This window comes from Bactrocera dorsalis, chromosome 3 (assembly GCF_023373825.1).
Source record: "Bactrocera dorsalis isolate Fly_Bdor chromosome 3, ASM2337382v1, whole genome shotgun sequence".
Taxonomy (NCBI): Eukaryota; Metazoa; Arthropoda; class Insecta; order Diptera; family Tephritidae; genus Bactrocera; species Bactrocera dorsalis.
In genome coordinates this window covers 19,394,009-19,419,547 of record NC_064305.1, presented here as the reverse complement: position 1 = coordinate 19,419,547, position 25,539 = coordinate 19,394,009, and the positions used below count along the sequence as shown (strand labels likewise).

Genomic DNA, 25,539 nt, shown 5'->3' with positions numbered 1-25,539 from the left:
CTATATGAGTTCAAAATTTACGGTTTTCTAACTACTACAAACATTTTATATGACTATTTGAGTTCTAAATCCCCATTACCACCAATAATTTTGTACAAAATTTTTGGAATGCATTTTTGGTGGAATTGCACTTAAAACTAAAATACCGTTAATTATAAATTTAAAAGCAAGATATCTGAATACAGCTACATATGTACCATATAATCACTAAACTAACTTTCGCTTACATCCAGCTACGTCTTAAAGCTTAAAACTTTATTTTTCAAAGCTTCATCCCTGCTGCCCTGAGTTCTGGCTGCTTTTCGTTCTCCTCGCTGCACAATCGCTGCCTGTCAGCGTCATTCATCATATTCTACTAACTCAACAAAGTAGTTTTCCAACATTTTGGCATCAACATTGAAAAGCGTTAACTTAAATATTTTCTGCGCCGCTGAAAATCGCAGCAATTTATATTTTCTGCATCAACGCCCAAACCCCTAAGCGCGATCTTATCTTACAACTACATCTAATGTAGCAACAATTACAGCTACAATAGCAACTTCACTACAAACTTCTTATTTATCCCACGTCCTATGGATCCCTTTGACTAACACACAACACACACACCAACCTGTGAGGCGAAACAATTTTACGCCCACAGCTCAGCTGCTTAGCGCAGCGAAGACTCAGCTGTTGTCTTTTGCCGCTGCTTTGTGCGCGCATTAAAAGCAAATCTCTTCGAAATCACTTTGGACATCGTTACTGCGCCGCGCCTACAAACGCTAAGCCGACCGTCCGTTCACACCGCTCCAGGCTGGTGGTAGGGACACTAATGCAGCTGCTTATGCTGCCTCTATTTTGGGTTGTGGAATTTGTAGTTGTTGCATTTTCTTTAAACTCTTGTTGCTCTCCTTTGTGTTGTTGCTATTTCGCTTGTCGACGTTTTCGTTGCTGTGGCTGTTGCTTTTGTAACTCTTGTTGTTGCCGCATTCACCACTGTTGATATTCTTGTCGACGCCGCTTTTGTATGCCTTGTTTCCCTCAAGGTATTGCCGTCATAGCCTCGAGTGCCATTAATTTTCTCGACAGCTGGCAACAGCGGCAACGCCGAGAACTCGACTCTTGTTGCCGTTGTTGTGGTACTTGTGGTGCTGTGGGATGTAGCGGCTAACGCTTCGGCATTACGTCCAAAGGGTGGCGCATCATTGGTGTCCAAGAAAAATTTACCACGCAGTCTAACGGGAAAGGCACAGCAAAGTGGGTATAGAGACCCAAATGCATTATTTTTCTTCATTTTGGTGATAAATGTGTAAATGAGATGAAGGCTTCAATGCGCTGGTGAGTTGTGATAGACGTAAAGGTGAGTGGGGAAAATATGAAAATAATAAATCTGCTATGAGAATTCTTAGTAAGTGCTGTGTGTAAAGCTGTGATTTGGCAGCCAACTGACAGCACCTTAGATGAGCTGATGGCTATCTACACAAAACGCAAGAGAAAGACTTACATACTTGAAGAAAGTGCGAGGAAAATAAATTTGAAGGTATACAACTGTGGTGAATAAGGATTAATGACTAACTTTTAATCATTATTAATTGATTAATGAATTCTAAGTCATAATTAATAGTTCATTATCAATGATTACTGGTTAAAGTTACAGTTTGCTAATGAGCACTTAATGATTCTTGATTAAATAAGAATGATTACTTGTCAAAGATTATTTTTTAATATAAAAATATGTTTTGATATAACTAGCGATTACTGGTTAATGATTAACGATTAAAAAATTATCAATTTGCAATTAACAACTAAAGATTAAAGATTAATAATAAATGGTTCATATGATTCATGGTGAATATAATCGTGAAAAATGATTAATGACTAACTATTAATGATTAATAATTGTATAATGATTTCTAAGTCATGATTAATAATTCGTTATCAGTGATTACTGATTAATAGTTACAGTTTACTAAGTAGTGATTTGTGATTAGTGATTAATGATTAAATATTTATGATTATCGATAAAAAAATTATCAATTTGCAATTAATAAATATAGATTAAAGTTTAATATTAAATTATTAGTATGATTTCTGATGAATATAATCGTGAATAATGATTAATGATCAACTATTAATGGTAATTAATTAAATAAGGATTTTTAAGTGATGATTAATAATTCATTTTCAATGATTATTAGTTAATTTTTAAAGTTTACTTAGTAGCAATTAATGCTTATGGATTAACTATTAATGATATGATAATGATTGCTGATTAATGATTACTTTAATGATTAATAATTGTATAATGCAATTTCTAAGTCATGATTAATAATTCGTAACAATGAATGATTAAAATAATTAACGAGCAATGATTCCTGATTATTTATATAAGTTTATTATTTACTGATGAATGACTAATTATTAATGATTAATCATAGTGATTACTGGTTAATATCTACCGTTTTATATTTATTGACTGGCGATTTATGATTAAAATTCCGAAAGTGATCAATTTTCAATAAACAACTAAAGATTACAGATGTCAATGTTTACTGATTATTATTTTTTTTTTAATGTTATTGATTAGTGATGAATGAATGACTACTGTTAAATCATAAATTGTTATTGACAAGTAATTTCTAATTAACGTTTAAAATTAAAGGTTATTCATAAAGTCTAATTCTAAATGATTAGTGTTTATTTTCAAAGGATTAATTACAAACCCTTAGTCATTACCATAAAGATTAGTTATTAAAGATTCTTTGTTGTTATATATTAATCAGTAATTTATGACTAATAAGTGATAGTAATACTTTGTGATTAATGAATATGAACTGATGTATAATGATTAATGACTGCAATTTAATGAATAATTGCTAATCATATACTTTATTCCAAAATATATTCACACCAACCTCCTATCAGCTGCCATGCCCATATATGCCCCGCTATTGCCTTCTTTGCACCTACCAAATTCATTTGTGGGCTCACATTTGTCCACCGGGAACGCGTATGGCTTATTTATGGACTCAACAAAATACTCCCAAGCGCGCTGGTGACTGCAACCAACTACAAGAATAAATTTAATAATGTCAAAAAAGTTTATAAATTATATGAAAGCTCTTCCCACTCACTAATTATGTTCAACCAGCGATTATTGGCTATCTCTTGGCGGGCACAACCCGGTTGTAATGCTCTACCGCCGTTGGGATAAAAGTCTGCATGACCCATAGCTTCCGGATTGCCGAGTATACCACCGTCCGTGTGTATAACATCGACAAAACGCGCATCAGTGTGGGTTAAATGGCGATTGCCGCTATTTGGTTCGAAGAGTGGTAATGGTGGATCAAGACCTAGAAGTTTATTTTTGTGAGCATTCAGAACGTATATTTTAGAAGTATATATTTCATTATTTCATAAATACAACGATTAAAATTTTTTAAATTTAACAATAGTATAGGTTTTGTTATTTGTTTTTCAAAATATTTTAAAAATTATTTTTCAGAATTTTTTTTTTAATAAAATTTTATTCAAATAGCGTTCTTTCGTTTACATAAAAGATAAATATTTTACTAGTATGTCCTTGCAAAGAGTAAGCTCTAACATATGCATACAAAAAATCACACCTTTTTGTAATTACAACAACAACAATATTTATTTTTAGTTTAACTAGCCATTAGCTAACAATGTTTCTCTGCCATTTATTTGCTGAAAATATGAATGCATTTATCGCCTTAAGCTTTGTGTAAATTGATTTAGTCAACTAAGCACACTCAAAACCCAACACAAATATTCGAGTAATTGTTAGTTTTTGTGCTATATGGAAATTTTACTGCAAGCAAGTGAAGTGAATTCGAAAATAATTTTAATTTTTTTTCTAAAAAAAAATGTGATTTTCAACTGTGAATAAAAGAGATATTGCTAAAGGTTGACATAATTTACACACATAAGATTCCTTAGCCAAATTGACTAAAACCTCACCACACAAATCCCTAAGGAAAATACTCGAGCAAAGACGGCGAAGAACTGACGATGGGGAGTCATTCGAAATGGATAAAGAATATAAACTACATCTATCTCTGGGGTCTAAAAACAAGTCAGAGTTACGTTCATTCCGAAGTTTGGTAGAGGTCCCACTGATCCCACTTAACGCCCAAATATTTTAGCCTCTCCTCCTTCTTACTTAAAACGCTGGAGAGACTGATAAACTGGTACATAAAGAGGCGCATTCATACGGACTATCTATCAGAAGCGCAACATGTTTACTGTAAAGCAAGTCTGTGGATACTGCCCTGCACATTATCATGTAATAGCTTGAAGAAGCCATTAGTGTTAAGGTATTCGCTGTTGGGATCTTCCTTGATATTGAGGGAGTTTTCAATAACGTCCTGTCAGAAGGAGTCGTTACTGCTGTGTACAGTCTGGGTATTGAATCAAACCTCAAACAGCCTATTCACAATCTGCTGTGTGACAGAGTGATTGACAAGAAATGGGGAAACGCACACGCTGAGCGAAATATGAATAGAGGAACCCCACAAGGTGTAATTCTCTCTCCACTTCTATGAATCCTGTTCGTTAATGACCTGCTTAAAAAACTTAAAAATCGTGGCTGCCGGGTGATTGTCTATGCAGACGATGTAGCACTTTTGGTCAGAGGAAAGTTCCTGAGTACCGTTTACGAGTTTACCCGGGGGTATCAGCGTCGTAGCAAATTGGGAGGAAGTGGTCTCGCTATCAGCCCAAGTTTTATTCACTACAATAAACAAATGGACATCCCTCTACAACTGACGGATACAGTGATATATCTATATATATGATATTCATGAAAGCCGTATATCGAAGAGGGCGCACAAAACGCATTGATTGCCTTGTACTGCTGTAGAGAGCCATTGGCGGAAGATGAGAGCTCTCACCGAAAGTGGTTTTCTGGCTCTACGACACCACAATCAAGCCTTGTATGGAGTCTTTGTGTGATGGAGGGTTCTATAAAGGATCGCACTCGCGAAGAAATACGAGAGCGTTCAATGGCCGACGCTCATCAGCATATGTAAGGCACTAAGATCAACTCCAATCACGGCACTCAACGCCATCTTGCACATTAGTGCCCATAGACATCTTTGAAGGGTTAAGGCTGCGAGCTGCTATCGGACTCAGAGAATCTGGGTTCTTAAAAGAACACGTATCTGAACACTCGGATATCCTCACACACTTTGACTTCATACTGGATCACCTAGATCTTGGAGTCGTCAAACCGAACTCTGTCGGCTCCTTCTCTAACCGAGGGAGTTGTGGGTAGGTAGAGGGGGGGCCGTTTGAGGAGAGGGGCAGTGAGCTTCTTTACGGATGGGTCAAAGCTTTGGAGGAAGGTTGGTGGAGGAGTTAACTACTAGGAGCTCTTTATGAACTCTAGCTTCAGACTTTCTAACTATTTTAATGTATTCCCAGCCGAGTTTGCAGCCATTAAAGTAGCAATAGATCTACTGCTCCGAAATGCGGCCTCCTTCGGAGAGGTGACCATTCACTCAGATAGCAGAGCTGCGATGCTAGCCTGGAACTCTTTAACAGTGTGTTCATGGTTGGTGGAAGCTTAACCTCGCTATCAGTAGCAGCGAGAGTCTCTGTGATAAGACTGGTACGGATGTGAGACCATAGCGGAATCGCAGGAAATTGCAAACCTGATGAGCTGGCAAGGACGGTATCGGTAGAACGGAACGGAAATACTTGACAGCTGGGCTTCGCGGGAGCTTAATCAGCGCAGGGCCACCATGGGTGCATGCGCTGTCGCAAAATCGATCCCAAGAAATGTTGTGATAACTTTGCGCTCAGTAAGGCTAGCCTTTCCTTAGTTGTGGGGCTTATAACAGGCCATTGCCCTTTTGGCGTCCATGCTGTAAGGTTCAGAATCTTACCAGACGCCATCTGCAGAAGCTGTATGGAAGAAGATGAGGTGGAAACAATTCAGCACTTCCTTCTTGACTTCCAGGGTTGGAAAATTGTTGGTTTTTAAACAAAACAGTTTTCGGATCAATATTTTATAATTTAATTTATTGCTTTTCATTTTTTTTTTAATTTCTCTGATATTTTTGCTAGCTATCATTTTTCAAGCAAAACCTCTCAACATAGTCCAAAAAAGTATTTATCACACACGGGCAATTTAAAAAATTAATATCTCACAAAAAATCATAAAATAATATCCAATTTCATATTCTACCCTCATTACACTAATTAACGTCAAAATAATATTATTTTTCTAGTTCATTAAATGTAACTGAATTCACTGCGTTGCATTTCCACTTCTCACACACACACATACAAACTCACCGGTTATCCTTGGCAATACGACGCCCCATTCCAGCAGCTGTTTGCCGACAAAGCCCGCCACCTCGGCGCCTAAACTGAAACCAATCAAATGAATGAGCCGCGTTTGATAGCCGTTAGCGACGAGAAAACGCAAAAAACGTGCGATGAAACGCGCCGCCACCGGCAGATTTTCAACAGCGTTCGTGTACCAAGGCATCACTGTCATGGGACTCCAATCGACGAGGATGACATTGTAATTGCCCGCTTTCAAAAAGGCTGCAAAGCAAACGAGAAAAAATCGAATTACAAGCTGGCCAGCAGACTGGGGCAAGGAAATGAGGTGGAAGGCATTAAAAAGACGACGAAGCAGCGGTGATGAGAGTGGGTGGCAGCGCGAAATGTGTAAAGCGCTAAACAAAATGTGCGGACACGAAACGAGTAACTGGCCATGGTTGTGCCTGAATCCGCCATCAATGGCCCTCATCTGTCACTCGCGCTGGCCGCGCACAGCATACAGTCCGGTCGGAAAGCAATTTATGTTTTCATTTCAGATTTCACTTTACCGAATTTTGATTTTCAACCATTGATTGCAATTCAATTTCAATGCGATTTTAATTTGACAACGAGGACGGATGTAATCGGCAGCGTTTGCTGAAATGTCATCGCGAATTTTCCTCTTCCTGTATGCTAAGCGATATCGACGTGGTGGAGCAAAGCGCTTATCGTTACATACCATTTCTGTCCGTCCCATTTGCGCCCTTCCACCCACTCACTTACCGTCTTTTAACTGTTGACTGCTCTGACTGTCGCCGGTGGCCGACTCCGAGAAGCCATGTATATAGAAGGCCAATGGCTGTTGTAAATCGAAATTACTTTCGGACAAGCGACGCTCATCCGACAGGTAGAGATTTTGTGGATTTTGCGGATTTTTGCTGGAAGTGGACAATTTAGAAGGAAATATGAAAAAAATGTTTAAAGTGAAATAGTGCGAAAATTTCTATATGTTCAATGTATGGATATAGTACAGCTCTATGCAAAATTCAGTAAAATAGAGGGTGAGCCGTAAAGTTTACTTTTCAAAAAATTCAAAAAGATATATTTCTTTTCATTATCTGAAGCATGGATCGATCAGTATTTGTTTTAAGTATCCTTCACATAATACTGGTGCTTTCCCGGCTTCCTAAAAAAAAGTAAATTTTTTTTCCAAACTCGTTTTTGAAGAAGTCGAAGTTTCGCACAACTTATAATCAACAAAATCGGCCTACTGAGCGTACTATTCGCAACACCCTCACCCATCCTGTGACCCTGTATTCATTATTGGATAGCATTTGACCGAATGGATCACGTCCAGCACGAGCTGAGAGTGTACGCGAAGACCGAGGCGAGTCGATTCGGCGCCGTTTGCAGCAACTCAGATCGACGTATGGAACGACTTGGTCCATTTTACGCCGATATCTTAAACTGAAAGCATACAAAATACGGTTTGTGCAAGAACTGAATCGAAGCTTGTGATCTTGGCGACAATTGGTTTCAAAGAGACGGCGCCGTTTTTTGAGAGAACTCTTCGATGAGCAGACGTGATATCACACCTTTGGACTTTTTCCTTTTCCATCTGAGATAAACGCCAAGGAATGTTCTTTCGAATGGTAATAAGCATCCAACATAAAATTGAATGATTTATAGAAATATTAAGGGTATGCGTTGGTTATCCTCAGGATAGGGGATCGCACTGTTTGATACTAGTAAACCTGTGTAGTTTGGTTTGTATTCTCGGCCGAGAGCCTTGCCGTCGTGTCAAATCACTTGTTGTAATCTGAAGCTTTGTCTCGAAAAGGAGAGACAGAAAGGAAGAAAGTATTGATATGGCTATCTTCGATGACCATTTATAATACCTACAACTGGAAACACGTGAATCTAGCTGAGAGTGTAGAGCTCACTGGACCTCTTATGATTTAGTTCGGATATGCGAACTCGGTTTTAGAGATATCGCCCTGAGTTTTTCTAAAATGCTAGACATTTGATATACAAACTGATTGACTAAAACCAAGTTCTTGTATGCAAAACTTTTTATTTCACATGCCATTAAGTAACCGTTAAGATAACCGTTTCTTTTTTTCTTTGAAAAGCTCGGTTTCTATGGAACATATCTGCTTTGTTCTCAATGCTTACTATATATCGTCACCTAAAATGCAAAATAACATAACATGACTTTTCATAAGTTTACAGGCGAAGGAAAAACGATATAATAGAAACCACTAACATTGAAACAAAATTTGAGTTTTGCTTACAAAATGGTTATATATAGGTTATCATACACTCATATTGAAACAAAATTAGAGTTTTCGATATAAAATTGGTTATTATTTCTGGCAACGATTTTCAATTTCTTTTTAATGATACATTGTTTTGCATTTTAGGCGACGATATGTAATCGTGTTGATATATGACATGAGAATATATATATATTATAAATATCATACTTACTTTGTATAGAGTAAAAATTTAATATCCTTACGTTCACGTATCGCACAGCAATTGGAGCAGACACCACGCGGCGCAGCGCTGTAGAATATTGGCGAACCAGCTGTGGATAAATAAAGCCAAATTAAGAGGCGTTACATGAGTAAACAAATTATTTAGTGCAAAAGAAAATGAATATAAAAGTATTGTGAACAAAAATAAGGCTGGCAATGCTCTCAAACAAGGTGGGAGGTCTGGAAAGATGTAGAGCTTTAACCAAAATATATACTTGTACATATGTAGGGCTGCATACTGCAATTATTTTTCCCTGATTTCCCACAGCGCTGCACTGTCTAGCCGCAGTTGTAGGTGGCGCCTGGGTATCAAAGTGAATGTAGGCTAGCAGACAGTTGAAGCATCATTGACATACTTTAATATATAATAGGTGTGGGAATGTAGGTAGTTGCTGACAAAGAAAACTGTGTTATAGTGTAGTATGTGGGTTCGTATTTGAATAAGAAAATAAAAATTTGCTGTATTCGACCCCGACCGAAACATAAATAGCGCTTTTGGCAATAATTCGACAATGGTTCTGACTTCCTGTCTAATGACGCTTTATTCGAACCGCTATACTCTGACTTTCCTCAAATTCGTAGTAAAGGAAGCCATTTCCAATAATTTTTATATAAATATATGGAAGTTCCTTCAATATACAAGGTGTTTTACAAAGTAAACAGGACTTAAAAAAAACAGAACAAATTTTTCGGCAAAACCAATTTATTTTATTCAAAATAGTATTCTTCTGTTTCAATACAACGGTCAAATTAAAATTCACTACCTTAGCCAGTACTTAGTTTTGAATTACTTGTGCTATGTTCTCATATTATACATGACATATCTACAGTATGTAGCAATTTTGAGTCTCAATGAAGCCATAAAACTATCACTATGTATCGTGAAATCCACAAAAATTTAATTAGTTCGAAATATATGATGGCTTCCGATTTCTTTTTCATATTGTCGATTGACTCTGAAACTCTAATTTGATTATTGGCATTTTCAGGGATTTGCAATAACTTAATTACCTCACTAAGAGTAATGGGAATACTTAGTTTTCCTGAGCATGTTCGGATATTATATGACAATTTGATATAAATTCACAGTTTTGATAATTTTTTTTTTATTTTTTCTTAAAGAACCTCCTCTAATGTATTCATAGGAAGCATTCAACTAAACTTTTAATTGGAGACATTTTCTTTAGATTTAAAAATGCCTTTTTCCGCAGTAGATTTATAGAAAGCATGTATACCAATGAATGAAATATGAAAAAAATTGAAAAGTAACCACATCTACAAAATATCGCAGATTTATTAAATCGTATATTGACAAGTACAAAATATTTCTTACAAGAACTTTGAACGGCCTGTTTGTTGGCAGCTATAAGCTACATTGACTCGATCTGAACTATTTTTTCGGACATTGCACTTTTTGCTTGGACAATAACCCATGCCAAATTTAGGGAAGATATCTCGGCCAAACATTTATTTATCAAATTAATAATATCAAAACCGTTCAATGCGATCAAATAAATCCACCGTTAGCTTTCAAAGTTAACAGAGGGTAGCTTAACATATTTAAGGGGTGATATCTCGATTCAGATACTTTCACATTTTCGTAAAACACAAGGTATTTATTAAAAGAAAATAAAAGTTTTATGATCATAAAATATGTATTCATTGCATTCATAATTTTTCTTTGAACCCATTAATGTTTGTAGCCCCCTTTTTGTAAAAATTTTTCAGCTTCTGTACAGTAAACCTTTTCTAGTATGTAAATTATCCAAGTTTAGCTACCTTTAGGTGCCCCTGCTAGAATGTGAGATATTTTCAGTAATCATATCGGCCTACAAACAAACACTTTTGCAGTTTGTCATGGGGAAATAGACGCCACGAAGAAAAATTCTGCCCTCTCATTATTCTCTCCAATTTATCGTCTTCTCACGTGTTATATCTCACTAATACTCGTAGCTTGCTCAGTTTCAATCTGATTCAAATTAACTCATATTCAAATTGTCTTGATCGATTTCTTTACTTAGTCTTTCTCAGGAGTAATTTAAACTTTAAGTCCCTTTATGGGTTCTCTTCCATTACTCTGGCTACCATTCATCATTCTCCTTTGACTAGTTTTTAATTTTTCATTTTGTAATTTTGCAAAACTCAACGATCTGCTGCTTGAGTGTAAATGGGATTATTTACTTTTTGGCCTAGATACTGCTAATAGTTTTTCCATTTTTTTTAAATCAATTCAAGAATTTTGTCATTATACTATTCCGGTTAAATATATACAACCATATAAGTTGCCAATAGTATACTAAGGACCACAAACACTTGAGAAATCTTTAAAATAAATACTACAGAAAATTCTCTTCAACAAAATGTCATGCCTCCTTCGTTCATTTTTAAAACTACACAAAACTGTTTTATAATTTGGAAAAATTACTCTACACAAGTTTGCTGAATTCTTCAAATCAAATTATGTACACGATGAACTTGGAACTACTTCTACTTTTTCTGCTAATAATTTCCCTTCCATATATTTTGGCACACTGTGTCTTTTGCAGGATATTTCTAAGTCTTCTTTCAAATTGGATATAGATGGGCTGCCGCCTGTAATTATAAAAAATTGGCCTGCCTTTGTATATGTTTTCATGCTTCTCTCCAATAAATATCTGTCTTCTGGTAATTTGATTCCAGAGTGGAAATTGACATTCATCACCCCTATCTTTAAAGGTGGTAGAAAGAATGTGGTCTCCTATTAGAGCCCTATTTGTAAACTCTCCACCGTTGCTAAATTTTTTGAGTCCTCAGTTAAAAATATATTATTTGCAGTTAAATGAATCATTAACGTCAATCAGCATTGAATTGTCTCTGGTCGCTCTACTGTGTTAGATTTAGCTGTTTGTAGTGATTATTGCATGTCTACCTTCTCCGCTTAATTTCAAGTAGATGTGGCTTACACAGATTTCTCTAAAGCCTTTGATAAAATTTCACACAACATTATAATTAAAAAAATTATTCTCTTTAGATTTTGTCTTCTTACAATGGATTAAGTCTTATTTGCACAACAGACATTGTTGTTGATGTGGTGTCATTCGATTCTTTCATCTTGTCTTCGGGAGTTCCAGAAATAAGCCTTTTAAATCCTCTTCTCTTCTGTTCCTGTTCCTATCTGTTAGGAAAAATTAAATTCAGTAGTCCTTATCGTTGTTTCAGATCTGTTTCCCTTTTTATTGTAAAAAGGAGAAAACTAAATTTGTAAGAATTGATGATCACAAACTTAAGTAACTAAATAAATTTTGTTACAAGTGACTTAAAAAAAAATAACCGGAAAGAATAACCAAAGGTTTTCATTGATTCTGCGCTGTATAGCTTCTGGATATATCATAAACATTTATAGAATTCCCGAATATGCTTTTGAAACTGCACGGATTTTTGTCACAGAATATCTGTGGTTCCACATTCCTTCTTGAGAATAATGATTCACGGAGAGGATATCATCAAAAATGCACTACTTCCACTCGGAATTATGTCGGAAGTAGCTTAAGAAGTGCGGAAAAATTTAAGAAATATTCGTTTGAACCCTTCTCGCAAAAATTCGCGACCCTACAGTATGGAAGATCTTCCGCACTTAGTTTTAGTATCGTCGGATCCAGTAATACCAAGTTTACGCAAAAGTTCGGCCAATAACTCGAGATATAGATAACACATTTAAAACACACAAAAAAAATTTAGAAAAAAATAAAAATTAAAAAATCAAATTGCTAAAAAAAGAAATTAAAAAAATTGCATTTTATCTTTTTTTGGGTTAATATTTCATAAAAATTCCTAATTTTTTGAAATTATAGCTTGTTTTGGTGCAATTCATTTTCTTAAGCTAGATTGGCCAAATAATTACTGTGCTTAAGAAGCGAACAAAGAAATATTCATATTTACTATATACTAGCTGACCCCGCAGCCGTTGTCCTGCGTGAAATTACATATGTGTTTTGAAATGAAGAGAAAGTTAAATTTATCATTTCTTTTTTTTTCAATGTAACGCGGCTTGATAAACAACATGTTTGGTTTCTGTTCCGGTGCGTAAATGTGCAGAGAAGATAGTTTTCCAACTCGTGAGCACGCCACGTATTTTTGGCCGTGCAAAAACATAGCAGTTCCAAATTTATGCCGTATATTTCTAGCGACTATCCTTGTGTGTAATGATGATTGTCATCTCAAATGCAATTTTTACTGGAAACTGAATCCGTTTGAGCTAAAATGGCAAATCAATAGAACTTAAAGGAACTCGTAGAATCAAGCATTCTGCCCCTTCTATTCGATAGGTGCATCACAATCAGTCGGGTTCCATTACACAGTTTCGGCGCATGAAGATTGCGAAACATAACAACGGTGGCATACCAATCCTCTCCAAAGAATTTAGAAATTCCACTGGATAATTCACGGCGTCGTCTTTTGAATTTTCCAGTTTAAGTCAACAACATCGGTATTTTTGGCAGCTAACATTACGCGTACACTTAAGGAATCGCAGTTACGATAATTTGGCCTATATTCGGATACACATTCGTAATGAGTTCTTCTTTCGTGAATCTATAAACGGCATATGTTATTGATATCAAACCATCGGAAGTATCAACCGAAATTGATCCCTTTCCAATTTTTAGTGAAGACGATGTAAAATGTCTTCGGCAATGTCATTTTTGTTCGTATCCCATAATAGACGCGGATTTGAAGCTGATATGTCAAAATGATTATCGCGAAAAGTGTGCGAACTTCATTTGCATTCCAGTGATTATCATTTTCCAGCAATTGTAATTGCTGGCTTGCTTTTCAAAAAGTTGCATACACCATATCATTCACAGTACGCAATGACTCAAATGAAGTGGAACCACGTACATTAATCAATAGCAACCGAAGGTAGAAACAATCGTCGTTTTTCGGTTGGATTGTGTAAATTCGTTTTAATGCATTAGTTGAAAACACACCTGGATGTCCATCTACTGCTTGCCCTTATTTTCTGAGTAAACATTTCTTTGACGATGCTTTCCATGTACAATATCAAGATATTTCCGAATAGAGCAATGTTCTCGCAAACGGATCACTGACGAAAGTTGAGCAAAAACTCGTCAATGTTAATTTTGTTGCTGGCGGTGTTTCCACCAGCTGTATTGTATTCTCTGGGTTGAAATACACTATTTGGCCATTCTCCAAATTAACTGCTAGATGTACAACAGTCGGAAAACATGAATTGCAAAAGTAAATAACCTAAAAAGCGCTTTATTTCAGTTGACGTATCGACCGTATCGTTCAAGACTAATAGCCGCCATGTTGCTTCCTTTGGTGATGTACATACAAACGTATTTTATCGATTACACCAAACTGCAATACTCAACACTGATATGAGTTTTGAATGTGAATTAGACAATGATGGTGAATATAGTACGATCCATGTGTTGTCAACTTCGATATTCACGCCTCTAACTCACGCCATTGTCGTCTGGTGAGCGACGCCGATACAGTGGATATCCATCATTTCCAAAAGAAAAGCACGTGGATACTGTTTCGTGCATTTACACACAAATCGAAGTGGGATTGTGATGTCCGCAAGTTCCATGAACCTTATTGGTTTTCATCACTTGTATAATACTGGATCTTCTTTCTTTGCATCAGGAATTTCCGCATAATTAAATACTCGTAATTTCATCAATTTGATCTGGTGTAACCACCATCCAAAGAATAATGTGTGCGTGCGGCAAACCTCTCTTTTGCCACTCAACAGAATACATCTAGCAACTGACTGCACCATATATATGTTGCTTCAAGATAAAGTCCATCGAAGCTGTTGCTTGAAAAGTCTCTGACATGGTGGCGATCGCTTGCTGATTGACCGCGATGCATAATACCGCACGTATGGCATCGCATTCTGGGAGTACTCGTACATGTGCCTTGGGCTTGTATGTTGATGCCAAAAAGAACGCCAACCGATATTAGCGCGACCTCTTCATGGCATCGTAACAAATTTCAATCTGTAATTGATCACTTTGTTTGCAACACACAAATTTAATGAAAAAATTTGTATGGAAAAAATTAACTTTTTGGAATTTTTCAATTTTCCGACTTTTCCTCATGAAAGACATACAGGTTTTTTATTTCTAAACCTTCCCTGATTCACACAGAACATTCTCTTGAAAACTTCATCAATATTGGTTCAGCCGATCTCTTAGCGTTACTAAAAAACAAACATTCATTCGTTTGTATGAGAAAAATAAAAGGGCTGTTTTTAGGGGTTTTCCGGCAATTATTCGAGAGAAACCATCTCTGAACCTCAACGAACATTTTAAAAAAAGTATTAACAAATTTTCAAGTTTTATATATGTAAGTAATTTTTTTAAAGTTTTATATATTTATATAATTTATTTCCAATTTATTATTATATCATAGTTTAATATATTTTAATTTTAGACTATCAAACTGATCCTAAAAAAATTTTAATATTTTTTTCCGCTTTCTCATTTGACTCTTCTATCCAACCACAACTGCTTTTTGTTGCTCCACTACTCAAGTGCTCAATTTACACATTTTTAATTTGTTTACAAAGTGTTTTTGCGCATTTCTGCTTTGGCCATTCGCTTCGCATCGGCACGAATTTGTTGATTTTACAAGCCAGAGCATGAAGGCCGCTGTGCAGAAAAAAGAACCGGCACCAAAGCCAATACAAACTAATAAATAACCGAACAAAGCTGATGACTTCGCGAGCTTAATTTAAGTGCCGCCATGAACTTGAATTGTGAACAAGTTCGCATGACATTTGCACGCGGTGTTTGCAGACAACCCGGAGGTATTTGGCGTTTTTATTATCATTATTTTGTAGCGAATATTGCGCGATTGATTGTTAAGTAATTTAATAACATTAACAATACTAGGAGGTGACGTGTTAATCATGAAAAAAATTTGTACATTAAAAAGTCAATTTAACTATACTTTAGACTTGGCACCCTCACGGCTATTCGCGGTCAAAATAGATATATTTTTTTAATTTATTTTTGTAATTTTTAAAAGTTTTTATATTTTTATAGAAATATTTGTCTACACCTTTATGCTTATTAACTCAACTTTATTCGAAAACTTTAATGTTAATGAACTACTTATCAATGTCATTTCCTTTACTCAGCTTCAATGAATCCAACAATAAATACTATACTATATAAAAATAGTTCTTTTGGTTTGCTCTTTGTACTATCTAACATTTTTGCAAATTTACTCAAACATTTATCGCTGAGGGAGATTTCCATAAATGACTAGCACGCAGCTGCTGATGTTTTCATTGTGATCACTTTTGTACATGTACATACTTATATTAGGGCTCTGAAAATTATTCGAATAACTTGAAAACCGATTAATCGAATATCCGGTTTGTAACCGATAGTACTAACCGATTAGTACTATTCGAATAGTCTTTAGATAAATGAAAATGAACAGCCTATAATGTTTGCTGAAAATATTCTATAAATTTATATATAAGGATTTTATATAAGGCGCTATAAAAGTAGATCGAAAGGGACAGCAAACGACGCCATATTTTTTTCCGCTCTTTTGATATTTCTCTTCAGAAAGGTTTGCCATTTGATCATGGAAAGATATACGATCCAACAACGAGTCGAGTTATTAAAATTTGTCTTCCGAAATTCGGAGTCAGTGGCCTCAACTTTAAGAGCAGGTTTTTTCAAAAAGAGCGCTACAAAAGACTTTTTTTAAATAAAACCAAAACGGTTTGGAATATTATTGCAATTTTTTGGTCTTGTGAAAGTACATGCAGAAAAAATTTGTAGAAGTTGAACGCTTACTATTCGTATAGTCGGCAACGAACGGTTAACCGAATAGTCGAAAATGAGCGTTTAATCGAATAGTCGACGTCTTATGACCTGCCAGATACTGCATACCGAATATTACTACTAGAATAATGTTCTATCCGGTTGATCCGCTTAGTCGATTAGTCAAATATTATGAGCTCTAATATTTACATAAGTATGTATCTAAGTATATTTTCATGAGTTTTTGCTACAACAGCTTCAGTGAAGCTCAGATCATTTCAGTATCACCGGCATCATGATATCTTATTGCATTACGCTTAAACAATTTATGTCTGAATCTGTTTCAGAGACACTAGCTTTTATAGTTCAAGTATTATGAAGGCTATAAAGGTCATAAAGACGGCCATTCAACCGAGGAACGCTATCCGAACCTGTGTTGAATAAGTTGAATCATGACATGAGAGTTCATAAATTTTGTGATCTAAAACTTTTTCATTGAGGGCGTTTTTTTACGTGACGGGTCCCAAACCCAGCACGCAACCCTGGGGAGGGATGGTTCGCAACCTCACTTTAGCTCGCCTTCAAACCAATGTTTTAGCTACCCAGCGAATTCCTGGTCTAAGACCGGAAGTTGTGAGCTATATGTAAAAGAATGATTTCTGTCCGCTCCCAAATGAATAGCGCTCAGAGAACTTTTATCACTTGCGTGAACTTTCACATATAACTGCACCTCCACAGCGGCTACGTTGGCTACATTATGTTGTCCGAATGGATAAAATCACTTTGGCTCTCAGAGTATTCGTCGCAGTACCCGCCGAGTGAAACATAGGAAGAGGAAGACCTTCACTCCGTTGGAAAGACCAGGTGGAAAAGTAAAAAAGCGAAAAAGAAGAACGACTGGCGCGCTGTTGTAAACTAAACTATAATCGCCTAAGCGGTGTCTTCGCTAATATAGAAGAAGAAGAAGATCTAAAACTGATCAGCTACACAAGCAAAAATTTCAAAGTTAATATGATTTAAACTTAGAAATAATAATATAATAATAGCACTGGTTGAGTGGCATTCAAGAAGCACTATAATGTCAAGACTTTAAATGGAATACAAAAAGCAGCTAGTGTTGAGTCAGGTTCGACCGAGGCGATTTATCTGCTTCTGCATCAACTGCCCTTAGACGTGTCTACTCAGAAAGTATCAGCAAGTTCTGTAGATTTTAGTAGAGGATGCTACCACCCTCTGTAGGGCGGTGAAATATTATTGACATCTTTCTTTCTATCTATCTACTAAACTTAGGCAACGTCTTCCAAGCGGAAGTAGTAACGGGTGATTTTTTTGAGGTTAGGATTTTCATGCATTAGTATTTGACAGATCACGTGGGATTTCAGACATGGTGTCAAAGAGAAAGATGCTCAGTATGCTTTGACATTTCATCATGAATAGACTTACTAACGAGCAACGCTTGCAAATCATTGAATTTTATTACCAAAATCAGTGTTCGGTTCGAAATGTGTTTATCGACAAATTTTGTTCAGCGATGAGGCTCATTTCTGGTTGAATGGCTACGTAAATAAGCAAAATTGCCGCATTTGGGGTGAAGAGCAACCAGACGCCGTTCAAGAACTGCCCATGCATCCCGAAAAATGCACTGTTTGGTGTGGTTTGTACGCTGGTGGAATCATTGGACCGTATTTTTTCAAAGATGCTGTTGGACGCAACGTTACGGTGAATGGCGATCGCTATCGTTCGATGCTAACAAACTTTTTGTTGCCAAAAATGGAAGAACTGAACTTGGTTGACATGTGGTTTCAACAAGATGGCGCTACATGCCACACAGCTCGCGATTCTATGGCCATTTTGAGGGAAAACTTCGGACAACAATTCATCTCAAGAAATGGACCCGTAAGTTGGCCACCAAGATCATGCGATTTAACGCCTTTAGACTATTTTTTGTGGGGCTACGTCAAGTCTAAAGTCTACAGAAATAAGCCAGCAACTATTCCAGCTTTGGAAGACAACATTTCCGAAGAAATTCGGGCTATTCCGGCCGAAATGCTCGAAAAAGTTGCCCAAAATTGGACTTTCCGAATGGACCACCTAAGACGCAGCCGCGGTCAACATTTAAATGAAATTATCTTCAAAAAGTAAATGTCATGAACCAATCTAACGTTTCAAATAAAGAACCGATGAGATTTTGCAAATTTTATGCGTTTTTTTTAAAAAAAGTTATCAAGCTCTTAAAAAATCACCCTTTAGTAATACAAGGCCTGTAGAGTTCTATTGCATAATATAACCACAGGAGGATATAGAAAGCAACGATATACACGGGTAGTCCGGCAGCTTAGCTAGCCTTGTCGACGCCACAAATAAATTCTAAAGTAGTTAACAATCGCAGAAAGTTTTAAGCTCATTGGCACGCCAACTCCACTTATCCATAATTTGGGTTCTTGGTCACATGAACATTTTCAGCAACGAAAAGCAAATCGAGTTGGCAAAGCTAACAGCCTCTTTAGACAAATGTGAGGCTGAGTTAATACCATGCCCGGTGGGAGCTATCAAAAGAGAGCTTTACATGCATTTCGAATGTATAGCTCAGAACAAACGGAAATCAAAGCCAAGTTGCAAGGAACAAAACAGACATGGCCCAAGTATGGCAGAGATAGAACCAATGACTTATTAAATAGATGCAGAAATAGCATACGCTAAAAATACAAGCTAGAAGGAAATATGGAAACTGTTTTCTAAATACTCTGTGAACGCCCAAATCTATCACAAGCCCGACACAAATTTCTTGGAACCCATCTGACACCACACAGCGCTTCCATTGCTGATTGAGTCCATTTTTTGTAACACGCCTATCTACCTACATGATTTGAAAAGTGAGAGTCTGACCTACATACATAAGTGAGGCAAGGTATTAAATTTAACTTCTGATAAGAGAAGATAGTTACAAACTAATCCTTTTAGAAGTTTCAGTAAGATTATAATGCCAACCAATTCCCTACGACCAGTGAGTATAGACAGATTTAGAAGTTTTAAGCGACTATAGTTTGGAAGAAGACGTACCCTAGAATCCCATCAGAAATAACCTAAAGATAAACTTAAAAATTATTTTCGATCGAACTCTGTTTTGTCAGAATTGCTTTGGCAACTACGATTCAATAATATTAGAATAAATTTCCAAAAGAGCACACAACTACGGACCTTATGAACCACGTTCTTAAAACAACAACAATAGTAACTGTGTTGTCTTAATCAAAGGCACATATAGTGAATTCATAGCTGATATTTTATACTGATCTTTATTGCATTGTTCAAAAAATGTATAGATTACCGTTTACACTACCAAATAAGAAGTTTTTCAAATTTTACAAATGTTCTTATATTAAGCTCTACACGGTAATACCGTTACAATGTATGCTATGTGTTTCACAATAAAACTACTTTAACAATGGCTAGCTTTATCAATGTAAATGTTCACTCAGATTTTAAAACAAAAATACGCCGGCTAGCAGTTTTCGTGAATACCCCTAATAACTATATTTCATACAGCCATAAACTCATATTGTTTGCATGAATAATTAACAAAATTTTGCTAAACAAACGCGCAATTATATTCTTTACATTAGATTTACTTTAAGTTTCTTTGTTTATCCACTTCTTTTGGTGTGATTTTTATGACCAGCTTGTGAATTTTTTATGGCCACATTTTGTCACATTTCAATACACTTAGTCTTATTCTTATTATTTCCTTTCAAAGATACTCGTAGTCGTAGCATCCATCGATAATTTACAAGAAAATGAGTAAAATAGACGAAATCGTTAGATTGGAAAATGTTTGAAATACGTGAACTTACAGCCTTTGTAAAGCCTGGTGTGTTTCTTATTGTTAAGCCTCATGCACAAAAAGGCACAGAGCCTTATATTGTATATTCCAAACTCCTGCAATTAATATATTGTATGTAATAAGTAACATATGGGGATCTAATTCTGATAATTAAAGATTTGAGATGGATCCTACCGATATCAATAATTGAAAACTTGACTTAATTATTGAAACAATTGATCGAAAATTGAGTTGAATTTTGATTTCCAATTTTTATTGGAAAAATGTCTTGAGAATGGCCTCCCGCTATTTTTCATTTATAACAGACATGCTGTTAAGAGCAGACTATAATTTCTGGTGTGATAAAATCGCCCTTTTGAGAGGACGAATAGCGAAAAGTCAAAAAACTCAAAAGTTTCAAGAAAGTAACAGATTATAGCAGCCATTTCTTTTACAATCATTTCTGCGTCATCATTTGTGGCGTATTATTTCATTCCCTTTCTAACAAATGGAGACAATTCTAACAAGACAATAAGTTACTTGACAATAAGTTTGATACTAGACGCGATATTCGGCGCAAAATACACGAACGTATATAAAACTGGTTTGACTAACGATTTAGGGAAACTAAATTCAAATTGATGAAAGAAGTTTATTCGATAGAAGGGTGAAAAACAACATGTTTAGCTGTCCAAAATTAGAATGCAAAATAATCATAATTTTTTAATCTTCTTTAAAAACTTCTTTACACAATATTACCCTTATATATTATACCCTGAACAGGGTATATTGAGTTTGTCACTACATTTATAACACCCAAACGGAAAAGTCGTAGGCGCTATAGGTTAGGTTAGGTTGGTTTGGTAGGCAAATGAGCTACGCATAGACCAGTTTTGGTCCTTTGTGATACCAGATGCAGTTCAGTTACTAGGCCCATGAGGAGTAGTTATTCTTTAGGAAGTTTGAGCTTGACGCGAATTTTAACAGACTTTGCGGCATCACTATCGATACCTTCTCCAGTGTATAATACCGTGGGGACCACCGATGCTTACAGCGTAGTCTTACCAAAGCGACTTAATGATATAAAGTAAATATAATTGATCAGCATGACGAGCTTATTTGTCACGGCAACAATACAGTCTCTGAACAAATTGTTCAGATCGGACTACTATAACATATAGCTGCTATACAATCTGACCGCTCAATGTAATAATCTTGTATAGTAATTTTTTTATTTGACAAGATATATTCACGAAAAATTACATGTATTATTGACCAAAGCAGCGGTATAGTCTCTGAAGAGAAATTGTTCACATCGGATATAAACTGACTGATCAGCATCAAGTTCTTGTGTGGCATCTTTTGTATATGTGAAGGGTATTATAGCCGAAGTTAAAGTTTTTCCTTGTCTCTTTAAACTAATATCCAGTTTCTTTTGTGCTAATAAATGATATTAAAATTCAAATGAATAGCTTTTATTCTCAATTTTTTTTGTTATACAAGATATCGCGAATTATTGCTTAATAACCAAGCATAAAGTTCTCTGTTGCGAAGCCAGTTCAGTACTCACCAATCAGTATCGAGAATATTCCACATAATGTTGAGGTAGCAGGAAGCATTCTTGCTGCTTTTGAAGGTTGAATTCAGTGCAGACAATTTATTTATTTAGTCTTTGTCTGGCAATTGTGTTTCGCCTTTTAAGCAAAAAGATAAACACTGTTCTAACTCTAGCTTCTATTGTAATGAAACGTTAATAATTAGCAATAATTTATACTGGATTATTGTTGGTTAAATTGTGGTTTAAATGTGATATTAGCAGTTACATATGCACACACATATATAAACATTAATTTTTTCTTTAAACCTCTTGCAAAGGTTTTAGACAAACTTGTTCATATAGAAAGTAGTAAACTTTTAATTTGAAAATATATAATTTTTGGTTATTTTCTCGTAATTTATTAAATTAAATTTTATTTAAATATTTGTTGTTGTATTTACTATTTTATCCAAAAATTATCGAAATTAAAAAAAAAAAAACAATTTAATTTAATGAAAATAGTTGTTGTTGTATTTCAAATTTTCCTCAAAAATCATTTTAACTTAAAAAAATTATTAAAATCATTTTCATTAAATTAAATTATTTTTTTTTAATTATATTAATATTTGTAGAAAATTATAAATACAACAACAAATATAAAATTAATTTGATAATTTTTAATTCATTTAGAAAGATAATTTTAAAAATTAAAATATTGATTAGAAACTATACTACAGAAGAATTCGGCGTGTTTTGTTGTTAATTTTCAAGCTTTTATCTAATTTACTAATATTTGCAAGTAACAATATTTTTATCAAAGCTCAACTTATATTTAAAAAATTTAGTGTATTGATAATATGAGATTTCTTGTTTTTTTAATTTTCTAATTAAAAAATCTTAATTTTTTATTTTAATTTTCAATTTAATTTAAATTAAAATAAGTAAATATACCTTTTAAATTTAAAAAAAAAATAAAAAAAGAATAATTGAATTTAATGTAATTTAAAAAAAAAACACTAAAAAATAATAATTTAAAAAAATTAAAATAAAATAATAAATATTTTTTAAATTAATTTTAATTTAATAATTTTAAATAAATATATATTTTTAAATAATTTCAATTTTTTAAATTATTTTGTATTTTATATTTTTTTAATTGTTATTTTTCAATTTAATTACATAATAATTTCAAAAACATGTTATTTTCTTAATTTAATTTTATTTATTTAAATTTTTTTAAATTAACTAATTATTATTTTCTTATGTCTTTTCAATCAAAAAAAAATTAAATAAAAAAATAATAATTAAAAAATGACTAATTTTTTTAATTAATAAATTTTTAATTTCTTAAATTTTTAGGCTTTATTTTCATACTTTCGAGTTTCAATAACGAAACTTTGCAAAGCTTTCTGAATTTTCGTATTATATTTATTTCATTGCTTTAAATTTAAAAATTGTCAAAATAATTATTACGGTACCAATTATATTAAAAAATCCAGCTAATTATAATAACAATCCTTTTTTTTTTGCACTAAACATATTTTTTTCAAATTGTTATGTTTAATTAAATTTTTCTTAATTTTGAATTAAAATTTTGACTTTTAAAATGAAAACTTTAATAAAATATAAAAATTTATTTCAATATATATATTTATTTTTTTTAACATTTCATAGTTTTTCTTCGCATTCGCGAAAATGAACATAATGTTTGATTGCTTTTAGTATTTTCTTAATCTTTCTTATTTAACTTATTGAATTTCACGCTTGCTAACAAAAATAATATAAATTCACAAAATCCTTACAAAAATTTATTTTTAAAAACCACAATTCTAACTTCTTTCCATCACACACCTGGCTTCAACACAACCACTGATTCTTTTAAGTATATATATATATTCAACACAACTTTTCAAACCACAAACATTTAAATAATTTTTATTGCCACAAGTTTCTTATAATAGCATTTAATTCACTGTTTTGTTCTAAGCGTTTATCCTTTTCGCTTTTTACGCTGCGTCGCGCGCTTGTTTTGCAACCAGTTCCATGCGAGTAGAAATCCACACTAAACTCACGCTAACTGAAGATGTTCTGCTCGAAGTTATGCTTTAGACTCGGAACAAGTGCAAAAAGTAAAATCATAATACAACTACTGAGAAAACTACATAAAAAATACAGAACAAAACAGCAAACACCGCGAGCACGACGCTGAAATCGCTTCATGACGAATCAGCTGTTTATATTTTGCTTAATTGCTTATTAAAATTCGCGTAAATCAACTGTAGTAGCAGCACGAGTAATATAGAATTATAGTGATTGTAGCAAAAACAGAAATAATAATAAACACAATAATAATAAATACAAAATAAAAGTGGGAAATAGAGGAAAAAAGCAAATGCTGAAGCTAAGCGCCTGGCAAACAAAAGACTTAAGCGCCGAACTTGTGCTCACCAAAATGAACGCTCTTCTCGCTGAAATGAGTAACTCAGTGACGTCAAAGTGACATAAAGTAGCAACAGCAATAGCCGGTTGTTATTTTTGTTGTGGTTGTTGCCGTCGCTAAGTGCCCAATTGTAAACAAAGCGCAACAGCACGCGGTGAACTCAGTGAACGCAAAAGCGTTGTGTGGCCCAAAAGTGGCGCTGCAATTTTTTTCCGCTTCTTTCACTTTGAATTTTTGTAAAAATACTGAATAAGTGTTAATTTACAAGGATTATTGCTTGTTTGCAAATTTTATGGTTTGGGCGCTTGTAATAACTTATATTTTTATGTTTTGCATTTGTTAAACTATTAAGTTAGTAGGAAAAATTTAAGCTCTCTTGATTTCTTTCGCAGTCTATATTATGTCTATGTCTATGAATGTCTATGTCAATGTCTATATCTATGTCGATGTCTATGTCTATGCACACTGTTGCGCCAATTTTTATGTTCTATGTCTACTCCTGCATTCACTATTTACGATTATTTCCTAGACCAACTATCAAATCTGGTATGTTAGGCATATTATTCTCAAACATCAGTGTTTTTATTTTTTCGTTGCCCTATCCAGGACTTATACCTTATATCAAAATTTATGTTCGCTAGTTTAATCCTCTATGAATTGTTTTTCAATAAAAATAGAGCAAAATTGCGCAGGAGAGAATTAGAATCACCTCATTCCATATTCGTGAATTTTTAATAAGTTTGAACAGAAGAAAAAACAATCACAAAATCCACATAAAAATTCCCTCATTTGTATTTGCTTCAATCTCAAAGTTTGTCAACTTGATTGATAGCTGTTCAGAGTCGCGTGCGCTGCTCACCCGCGCTTTTTATTTGAAATTAATTCTGGTTCCACTGCTTTTTCCCCACTCGACTTCGAGCGTTTATAAGTTTGTGGCGCTTACTTGTTATTCAATTGACAGCGTCAGCGAGCGCGCAGCTCAACACTTCCCACCCATTTTTATTTAATTTAATTTTTCTTATTGAATTTCGATTGCCTACGACATATCAGTCTACATACAAATGCACATACGTATATTTCTCATACGTGGGAAAATTGGTTTCCGTATTCTCTGCCCGGCTCTTTGTCATTACTACAAC

At 34.5% G+C, this 25,539-nt stretch overlaps 2 protein-coding genes across 3 annotated transcripts in view; one reads left to right on the top strand and one right to left on the bottom strand.

Moving 5' to 3' along the window:
• Positions 1 to 25,539, top strand: part of LOC105233411 (uncharacterized) — a 139,761-nt gene that overhangs the window by 88,743 nt on the left and 25,479 nt on the right. The gene's annotated exons all lie outside the window — the stretch shown is intronic.
• LOC105233409 (inactive pancreatic lipase-related protein 1) lies at positions 2 to 24,343 on the bottom strand. The gene is made up of 8 exons (XM_049451927.1): positions 23,812 to 24,343; positions 21,994 to 22,196; positions 8,764 to 8,863; positions 7,057 to 7,211; positions 6,301 to 6,555; positions 3,114 to 3,332; positions 2,895 to 3,048; positions 2 to 1,214 (listed from the first exon to the last, which is right to left on the bottom strand). Exons 2-8 carry the CDS (start codon positions 22,040 to 22,042, stop codon positions 872 to 874), a joined length of 1,275 nt encoding a protein of 424 aa, XP_049307884.1. The 5' UTR covers positions 22,043 to 22,196; positions 23,812 to 24,343; the 3' UTR covers positions 2 to 871.

Coding starts and splice junctions, on each gene's coding strand:
- LOC105233409 (XM_049451927.1), bottom strand. CDS start 22,042: ATGCTTCCTGCTACCTCAACATTATGTGGAATATTCTCGATACTGATT. Junction 8,864..21,993: donor AATATTCTCGATACTGATTG/GTGAGTACTGAA, acceptor ATTTATCCACAG/CTGGTTCGCCAATATTCTAC. Junction 3,049..3,113: donor TCGCTGGTTGAACATAATTA/GTGAGTGGGAAG, acceptor TTATTCTTGTAG/TTGGTTGCAGTCACCAGCGC.